The 11,079-nt window shown below is 34.7% G+C and overlaps 1 protein-coding gene across 1 annotated transcript in view; it reads right to left on the bottom strand.

The window, feature by feature from the left end:
- The window catches only part of LOC150104390 (stimulator of interferon genes protein-like), a 181,842-nt gene extending 172,396 nt beyond the window's left edge, over positions 1 to 9,446 (bottom strand). The window contains exon 1 of the mRNA XM_090396972.1: positions 9,248 to 9,446. Within this exon, the coding sequence (XP_090253098.1) occupies positions 9,248 to 9,275 (28 nt within the window). The 5' untranslated portion in view covers positions 9,276 to 9,446. The remainder of the gene's footprint in view (positions 1 to 9,247) is intronic.
- Positions 9,447 to 11,079: the final 1,633 nt, after the last annotated feature.

Here is an 11,079-nt window from a genome sequence, read left to right on the forward strand (position 1 = left end):
AATAATAAATCTAACAGCTAAAAATAAGCCATGAATAATAATAATAATTCAGAAGGCCTGGTCAGAGAATCAAATTCTAGATGACTGGAGTGGAGTGATCGTAGTACCCATCTGTAAAAAGGAAATAAAATTGAATGTGAAAACTACAGAGGTATTTCCCTATTGAATATTCGTGGTAAAACTTATGCAAGTATACGTGAGAGATAGCTAAGAAAAATTGTGGAAGGGAAGCTTGGTGAACAAGCTAGATTCAGACCAAAGAGAGGTTGTTAGGATCAGATTTCACTTTAAGACAAATACCGGTAGTTGAGAAATCTTGGAAATATAACAAGGATTTGCATTGAAGTTTCATAGATCTGGAAAAGGCATATGACAAAGGGTCAAGAAGAAAGCTCTTCAAAATGCTACAGTTACATGAATGTAAATGGGACATTATATCAGGCAATACCTAGTCTCTATTTAAGCTCTAAGTCAGTAGTTAGAATTGAAGAGGGTACAGGAAGATTTGATATTAAATCAGGTGTGTGAGAAAGGTGCACATTATATCCAATGATTATATAAAAAACCTGTGGAGAATTCATGACTAAATAAACACACGTAAAACCACAGTAATAGTTTTTTTTTTCTTTTTTTTTTTAATTTCAAATATTTCATCATCATGAAATTCCTGCCATGTACCTTCAAGGGGTGTACAGGATATGATAGTACTACATGAAAAATTTACATCATTACTAACTTCTTATCTACAATTTTCCTCCAAATCAGTCTGTTACTTGTCAACTATAATATAATTATATTATAATTATAAATATAATTATATTATGTTGACAAGTTATACTTGTCAACTATAATAAGACGACAGAAATATAAGATCTGGTAATGTTGGAGACATTACCAGATCTTATATTTCTATTGTCTAAGGCACTTTGTACCATATCAATCCACCTATATCTTGGTCTTCCTCCGGGTCATTTTACTGCTAACTTGGCAGAGAACACTTGTTTTGCTAATATTTCGTCGCCCATTCTGTTTAAGTGACCATATCACCTGAGATTAGGTCTGCTAACACATTCCTGGATGTTGACAATGTCAAGTTCTTATCTAATATAATCGTTTTTAATATGATATTGCCATTGATGCCATCTGTCCACACCCCTAATCTTTCTCAGGACTATCATATCTGCGGTCTCTAGTCTTTAGTCAAGTGTTTTACTTCTGACCCGGCTCTCACATCCATAAGTTAAAACTGGTTTGAACACTGTCTTGTATACAGCTAATTTAGTGTTCCAACTAATTTCTCTCTTATTCCATATGAATTTATTCAATTGACTTTCCACCATACCAGCTTTGCCGATTCTGTTGTCTATTTCTATATTTAATTTACCATCTTCACTAAAAATCGTGCCTAAGTAGATGAAATGTTTTACTTGTTCCACAGGTTCTCCATTCACAACACAGTCGACATTTTCAATTATTCTGCCTATTTTGATTGTCATTGTCTTTTTATTGCAGACCTTCATACCATTTCTATTACAACAGCTATTCAATTTAGTCAGAGAATCTTGCAGACTTGTAGCAGATTTATTTAGAAGTATAACATCATCCGCATAAAGCAAAGAGCTGACGTTAACATCTCCAATTTCGATATCATGTTTAATACCACTTTCCTTCATAACGTGATCCATATAGATAATGAATACCAAAGGGGATAATGTACATCCTTGTCTCACACCAGATTTAACATTAAACTATCTTCCTGTACTTCCTTCAATTCTAACTGCTGACTTACAACTCAAATAAAGACTAAGTATTGCTTGATATAATGCCCCATTGACACCATATAACTATATTGAATAGCTTCTCTCTTGGCACCTTGTCATATGCCTTTTCCAAATCGACAAAACTTAAATACAGATCTTTGTTATATTCCCATGATTTTTCTCGACTATTTGTCGTAAAGTGAAGTTCTGATCCTGACAGCCTCTATTTGGCCTGAATCCAGCTTGTTCTTCACCAAGCTTTTCTTCCACAATTCTTCTCAATCGTTTCTCAAGTATACTTGCATAGATCTTACTAGGAACACTCAGTAGGAAAATATCTCTGTAATTCTCACATTCAGTTTTTTTATTTCCCTTTTTATATACAGGTACTATGAGAGCTCTACTCCGATCATTGGGAATTCGTCCCTCTGTCCAGGCTTTCTAACTATGCAGTGCAGCCACTGTAAGACTTTTATACCACCATACTTCAGCATTTTTGGTCTAATATCATCTACTCCTGCTGCCTTTCCACATTTTAAGCCTTTGATGGCTTTTTCTAATTCAAGTATGGATATGTATTCCTGACTGCATGCCCGATCAGTGTTTTTTACCACTGTGCTGTCATCACTACTTGTTTCATTTAGCAGTTTTTCAAAGTAATTACTCCATACTTCAAGGATATCTTTTTCTTGAGTTTTCATATCACTTTTATCATCTCTAATTCTGTTTACAAGACTCTTTCCACCATTTCTGAGTTTCTTCAACAACTTCCAGAATATTTTGCCACCTTCTTGATATTTATTTTCTATATTCTTGCCAAAGTCCTCCCATGACTTTTGTTTAGTTAGTTTTACACAGTGTTTAGCATTCTTATATTTGTCTCTGTATTCTCTAAGAGCACAAGCTGATTTATTTGCCAGGAAGTTTTAATATGCTTTCTTCTTTTCCTTCACTGCCTCTTTAACTTCCTGTGTCCACCATGGAGTTCTAATTTTTCTATCCTTGCAGACAACTTCACCACATGCCTCTCTAGCTGAATTAATCAGGGTTTCCTTCAAGTTTTGCCAGTGAATCTCAAAGGTTTGGTTCCTGTTCTCAAATTCTTTCATTTTTCCTTCAATAATCTTTGTGTATTTTAGTCTATAGTTCGCATCTGAGAGCTGCTCAACTTTTATTCGCTTTAAAACTTTCTTACATGTTATTCTTTTCAATATGAAATTCAATTTTATCCTGCTCAAGACCAAATAGTGATCACTTCCAATTTCAAATCCTCTGTACACTCTGGTGTCCTGCACCAGGGAGAAAAATTACTATCAACAATAACATAGTCAATGAGACTTTTCTTATTCCTTGTTTCTTCTCTCCATGTGAATTTGTGCACATTTTTATGTTGGAACATGGTGTTAGTAATAACCAGTCCATGTCCTGAGCAGAAATCCAACAGGCATTTGCTATTATTATTAGCTTTACTCTTTTCTCCAAATTTTCCCAAAACATTTTTGTAGGTCTGACAATCAATTCCTACTCTGCTATTTAGATCCCCAACAACGACGAACTTTTCCTTTTTCATTGTGTCAATAGCTTTCTCTAGAGCCTCAAAAAATTCCTCCACTTCTACCTTAGTAGAACCTTCTGTGGGACCATAGGAACAAATAAGTCTCATTGTCCAGTTCCCCATTCTGATATTTGCCCAAATAACCCTACATGACACTGCCTGCCATTCATGAAGATGAGTCTCTATAATAAAATTAGTTTAATCCTTTATCCAAGTGTAAGCAAACAAAGTTTGCGCCTGAAGTATCTTCAGGACTAGGGCAAGGTGATACAACACCAGGGCAACTCGTTGCCAAGGTGGAGAAAGCTACCAACACTCCTATCTCTGTATCTCCTATAATACAAAACACATCTCCTTGCGGAAATGTCTAATGTTATGAATTAAGGGAAGGGCCACTACCCAGACTAGTTTCGACCTTTATTGAGGTCTCTTCAGTGGGAGCCAGGCCCTAGTGGAGATACCAGGCAGAAGCATTAGCAGGTCATCTCTACCTATAGGAGTTGCCAAATGGTGTGCCACCCTTTTTTAATAAATTACTCTGGATTTAGAGAAAGATGTTGAAAGTTTATTTTTCACTTGGTGAGAGTATAATAAAATTAGTTTAATCCTTTATCCAAGTGTAAGCAAACAAAGTTTGCGCCTGAAGTATCTTCAGGACTAGGGCAAGGTGTTGTATCACCTTGCCCTAGTCCTGAAGATACTTCAGGCGCAAACTTTGTTTGCTTACACTTGGATAAAGGATTAAACTAATTTTATTATACTCTCACCAAGTGAAAAATAAACTTTCAACGAAGATGAGTCTCGTATTTTGTGTTGAATACTATGGTTACTCCTTCTTTTCCTTGATTGTCATTGCCTGAATATAACATTTTGTATTTATTGCTCAGAAAGATCTTGCCAGTTTTTGTCTTTTTTGTTTCAGTCATCCCTATTATGTCGACCTGGTACTTATCTAATTCCTCAGCTAGCTCCATTTCTTTGCCATTCAGGCTTCTTATGTTGATAGTACCATTCTTTAACTCTGGTGATGTTGAGTTGGGATGTGCTTTCAGATTTGTTCCAGTAGTCGACTTTTCGCTGTTCGCCCTGGTTCCCTGGCGAAAACAACGGGGGGCCTTGTTTAACTGGGCAACGCCCCAGCCGGCATGAAATTTTGTCATGTTGTACCATCATTTTGTATTTTGGTTTAACCAATAGGAATACAATTTGGTCGGCTAAATCCTAAATTGTCAGCCCATCCTCATTCGTTCAGTATCCAGGTAGATACCCAACAGGGTCCACCACGAGAAGGTTAGGATTGGACATTAGGTCAGAAGCCCTGGTCGGTTCTCCGCATTCCTTTAAAGGCTATGTGGAGGACTATTCTCAGTTGGCATCTTGAAATCACTGGTAACCACAGAACACAGATTTTGCTCCTCTGAGGAATCTCTAAAACAAGAATTGGAAATAATCAAAAACCCGAACCATTCTAAATAAATACAATCCTAAAACTACTCAAAAAATCATCAGCCACTTCTCCACACATCAACCTAGACGAACAAGCCCATGGGATTCCTATACCTTATGTCAAAGGCATCTCAGAGCGACTTTCAAAAATTATGAAAAAATACAATCTTGCTGTGACCTACAAACCCATCAACCAGATCTACGACTTGTTACCTTTGCCTAAAGACAAACTCCCACCTCCGTTATTACCTGGTGTGTACGAGGTACCATGCTACTGTAAACTGTCGGAAAATACTATGGGCAGACAGGCAGATCTGTTATTAAATGCATCTCTGAACATCAAGATCACATCCGTGTCATCAAGCCGCAGAAATCCGGCCTCTCCCAACATGGAGTTTAAAATCCAAACCATAGGATCCACTGGGAAAAGACCAAACTTCTAGACAGATCTTCATACAAACATGAACGTTTATATAAAGAAAGTGCTGAAGCCCTACTTCACAGAACCAATCTAAACCACAACGATGTTCTTGCCATTCCTAAAGTAGGAAATTGTCATACAAAATTGTGTTAAATAATTCAATTTTAATTTAATCTAAATAATCTAATGTTTTTTTGTTTTTTTTTAATGCTAGAAAGCACTGCTGCAAGCATTTGGATTCCACTGTATTCATACTGTATTCATGCACCCTATCTGTATGTTATTCTTAGTATTGTTCTCAAATGTACTGATGATGTCCTAAGACACTTAGGTCGAAATATTTACGCATTAAAAAAAATCTATTACTGTGGTTTTACATGTGTTTATTTAGTCATTATATCCATGTTATTCATTATCTGTATGGATCACATTATGAAGAAAAGTGGTATTAAATCTGGTATCAAAATTGGCGATGCTAATCTTAGCTCTTTATTTGATGCAGATCTTAAAATTCCGAATAAACGCAGTACATCAGCAAGATTCCCTGATAAAATGAATAATTGCCATGGTATGAAAATCTTCAATAAAAACACCAAGACTATGAAAATAGTCAGAAACTGAAAACATCAATTGTATCCCGAATAGCAAACCAATAGAATAAGTAAAACATTTCAGCTATTTAGACAAGTTTTAGTGAAGATCGCAAATTAAATATGGAAATTGACAAAAGAATGAGTAAAGCTGGTATGGTAGGAAATTTATATGGAATAAGAGAGAAATCTGTCAAAATACTAAACTAGCTGCATACAAGACAGTATTCAAACCAATTTTAATTTATTGATCTGAGAGCCAGGTTAAAAATAAAACACTTGATAAAAGACTGGAAACCTCTGATATGACAGTTCTGAGAAAGACTGGTGTAGTGAACAGATGACATCAAGGGCAGTATCGTATCAAAAAATGAGGATATTCAGAGAGAACTTTCCACTGTTAGCAGAACTAATCTCAGATGGTATGGTATGGTTTCTTAAAAGAATAAGTGAGGAAAGATTAGTAAAACAAGTGTTCTTTGCTAGGTTGGCTGGAAAAAAAAACAAAGGAAGACCAAGATGTAGACAGAAATATAAGATAGGATAATGTTGGAGTCTTGACAGATAACAGATTAATTTGGAGGAAAATTGTTGATCAGAAGTTAGTAATGGTATAACAACTTTTTCTTGTAATACTATCTTAACATCCTGTATACCCCACCTGCCTGTGGGCATATATTAGGAATTTGATGATGAATGTGAGATGTGTGTGAGATAAAAGGACCTCCTAGATGAGTCTTTGACTCCATGAGGTCTTGTTTAATAATAATAATAATATAATTCATCAATGTATATCATACTGGTAAGAATGATGCTGCACAACATGCAGAAAGAAGATAAGTATTAGGATAATTAAATGTGAAAGAATCAGAAGTGTATTAAATTTGTTAATTTAATACACTTCTTAAAGATGTTAATAAGGCTATGTGACCTGATGATATCACCATGAATTTTTAAAGAATGTACAAAAGAGTTAGCCATGCCCTTGATCTGGTTATTCAATGAAAATCATGCAGTGGGAAAGATTCCTAAGGAATGGAAAGAAGGCAAAACAGTACATCTCCACAAGCATAGTTCTAAAACAGAAGTTTCCAGTTATAGACCAGTCTATATATATATATATATATATATATATATCTGCAGTTGTGGTCAAAGTGATGAAGAAATTGGTTAGAAATAGAATACAGGATTGGATTGATGGACATAAGATTCTCTATAATGGTCAGTGTGCTTGTAAAGGGCAGGTCTTGTTTCAGTAATCTACTTACATTTTATAGGGTGATGAATACACTGGATAAGGTTGATACATATACGATTTTCTTCGACTTTGCAAAAGGCATTTGATAGATTATCACATGATATATTGGTGTATAAGCTACAGAAGATGGGAAGGGATAACAGATTGGTTAGATGGATTGAAGATGGGCTTTCTGAAAAATACCAGCAAGGTGTGTATTATGGAGAAGGGGTCTCAGAAAAAGAAGGTGACCAGCAATCTCATGGTTCTGGTCTTGAGCCCCTACTGTTTAACTTATTTGCTAATGATATTTCATGTGGATTGACTGCAGATCTTCAAATGTTTGCGGATGATGCAAAGTTAGATAAAATTATGAATATTGTTGATGTTAATTCACTGCAGAAGATTTGAATACACTTAGCTTGGACAGATGAGTGGGGGCTATAGTTTTAATATTAATAAATGCAAGGTGTTACACTTTAGGACATAGAGATAGAAGGCTACATACTGTACTTCAGGAAGTGGATGAGATTCAGGATCTTGGGGTGATGATAGACAGCAGACTAAAGTTCCAAAGGCACATTGAAAGTGTTGCAATGATTGCAGATTGTATTGCTGCTATGATAAAAAAAAAAAAACAGTACATTGAAATTTAAGGATAAAAGATAAATAAAAGATGGGTGGAGTACTTATCAGATCTCTATGATGATAATGGTAACATGACAGATGATTCACGAGACCTTAAGTTAAACGTAGCAACAGACAGATACCACTTCACTGACAAGAAAGGAGATACAACATATAATTAAGAATCTTCCTAATAATAAATCCCCTGAGTGCAATAATATCCTGGCTGAGCTGCTGAAAGCTTTGACAACTATTTAGTGGAATCCATGCAGGACAACTATAAAACAATAGAATTACCTGAAGTTTTTACAACCTCTATCTGCATACCAATTCCAAAGAAAATTAATGCACAAAACTGCGAGGATTACAGAACTGTGAGACTAATATCCCATGCTTCTAAAATTATTTTCACAATTGTTAACAAAGAAATTGAAAGAGCCTTAATCAGTAAATTGAGTGAACAACAAAGGCTTCAGGAGAGGAATGGGAACCATTAATGCTATTCTGGAGCTAAAAATACTAATAGAAAGATCACTTGAAAGAAATGGGAAGACTTTCAGAAGGCCTTTGACTTGGTAAAACATAATAAAATGTTCAATATATTAGATAAATTAGATTTAGAAAATCATGTACTTAAGATTATAAAAATGATTTGCACCAAACAGAAAATGCAGCTGTTTAACTCTGAGACTTCTGAAGTGAAAATATAAAGAGGAGTTAGAGAAGGTTGTATCCTGTCACCTAATTTATTTAATATCTATAGTGAGACAGTGATGAAAAAGATTGAAAAACAAAAAAAGAGGAATTAGTATCAATGGTATAAAATACAACAATCTTAGATATGCTGATGATACCATTCTAATAGCAGAAAGCAGAAACAAATTAATCAAATTGCTGCAGCTACTAATTGAAAAGGTAAAGAGTTTGGATTAGATATAAATGCAAAAAAGATCAAATTTATGAAAATCTCAAAAGTTGTGGTACTGAACAGAAGGGTCTTGACTGGGTTTCTGCCTGGTATCTGATTAGAACTCAGAGTTCAAAATAGCTATTAGGCACACTAATAAAAGGAGACTACAGCTTCTGGCGTGTCCACGGCAACTCCTATAACTCATACAACCACGGGATATGTAACATGTGGTTTTGTTCATGTCGGCTATCAGAGATAAGTAGTTCTCTACCCTTATTTCGTGCAATCGGTAGTCACCGTAATAGTATGTACTTTTCATGAAAACATGTTAACAAAAATTAACATATTTAAAAATGTCGGATGACATCTACCTCCCCCCGCTACACACACTGTTCCAAATTTTCACTTCTTTTTGAATTTCCCATCCCTAATCATGTACCGCAATTTTAGTTATTTTTTTAAACAATCTGTATGTGACGCACATACAAACACTGGGTATATTATTGCTCAAATTTCAATTGTCGATATTATCAAAATTTAGCTACACCGATGTGTGAATTAGTAATTATCAGAAAAGAAAAACAATTTTCTGAAGTAGGAAAACATTTCCAATAGCAATGCAGAAAATAACTGCAAGTGCCAGAAATAACGATTGCACATAAATACACTTTCAAAATTTGAAAATATGAATTCTCTCTTACCCTTATCCAAAAACCCAAAACACTTCATTTTGCAGTTGAATGAAATGCACCGTTCTAAAATGACACAAAACAACCAAGAATGCAATCCTTAATCACATCTTATTTTCACGTGCTGTCAAATCTCAACTCAACTTACAACTTGTACAAATAAAACCAGCTATCTCAATCAACCAGCGCCCCGTCTTATTTTCACGTGCTGTCAAATCTCAACCAGGGTGACTACTCAGCAAAAATATTTCGTACCAACTTATGCAAGAAAAAGGTACTAAACCTGGAAAAAAAAAGTACTAGATTTTTATTTGCTTTCGTTTCACTCTGTATGGGGCATTTTACGATATCAATACCTTATTATCACAAATTAACTCAATGTAAAACTTCTAAATAAACATATGTACGACAAAAATGAAAAGAAAAAAGTCAAAACTCATCTCACTGTAGTCATCTATGAGTTCAAGAGCTGCAGTTATCATTCATCATAATAACAGAAGTCCCAGTTGTAACTCTAGCACTTAATATGTGTATTAATTTAATATATAGCTTTTAGTGTTTAAAATAATGTAATGCATATTTTTTAGTGTTTAAAATAATGTAACATTAAATTTTCAGTTATTTAATATGCTATTTACATATATACATATGCGGGGGGTACCCATTCACAAGAAAAACACTGGAAGTATTTATTCATTATTTTTAGCAGATTTTGCTAAATTAATTAACTCTTCAGAAATGGTAAAATCTGTAGCTGATTAAAGTTTCAATTTTTCTTCAAAAGGAGTCCATTCATCAAGGGAGTTTGTAGTTGATTTCTTATTTTATTCTTATTTATTGTCACTGCTGAAACTATTCTTTCAGTTGCTGCTGATGAATGAGGGAGGCACAGTACAGCTTTAACTAATGTTGTTAAATTAGGAAACATTTGTTCTCCTACAGCATTTTTCATTTCAAAAACTTTATTCCAAAAAAACTTTTTTCAACTGCTTCTACAGTCTTCAATAGTTGCCATTCTTTATAAAGCTCTTCATGACGCCCCCAGATATACATTTCTATGTTTGCAAACCGCCAATTGTCGGTTGGATTTATCTTTTCAATGGGGTTCAATTTACGCTGTGCATAAATAAAAGGTAGTTACTCATTAAAATATTTAATTTTTCCACTTGTTTTCATTGCTGTAGTGATCTTATAACGCGCAAGGGGTGTTTAAATAGCGAAGAATATATTTTCATTAGCTAATACCAGTCGGATTGTGTGAGTATGGGTTCGGGGGTGGGGAAGAGAAGGCTAGCAAACAGTGAGAATGGGAGAAAAAAAAGAGAGAAATCATGCTTGTGTCACTGAATGTGAAATATGGGGAGGTGGGAGAAGAGAAAAAATATTAAACTCATATGCCTAACTCTCATGTTGTTATTATTATTATTCGGAAGGAAGAAAGTACTAGATCTGTTGGTCAATTTACTAGAACACTAAAAATTTATAAAAAGTACTAGATGTGGTCACCCTGAACTCAACTTACAACTTGTACAAAAAAAAAACCAGCCATCTCAATCAACCAGCGCCCCACTTTCTTATATATTATATATTAGAAATATATATAAATATCAACAAATTTCAATTGTCAATATTATCAAAATTTAGCTACTCCGATGCGCGAATTAGCAATTATCAGAAGAGAAAAACAATTTTCTGAAGTAGGAAAACATTGAGTGGAACAACGCTGAGTTGTTTAAGTAAAGACATCTCTTTTAGTGAGGTCTTTACTTAACCACACTTCAACAAAGGTCGAAACCGGTCTGGGTAGTTACCCCTTCCCAAAATGCACAGCATCATACTTGTCT

Source organism: Typopeltis vanoorti, chromosome 8 (genome assembly GCF_054136105.1).
Source record: "Typopeltis vanoorti isolate ZY-2024b chromosome 8, IOZ_Tvanoo_1.0, whole genome shotgun sequence".
NCBI lineage: Eukaryota > Metazoa > Arthropoda > Arachnida > Uropygi > Thelyphonidae > Typopeltis > Typopeltis vanoorti.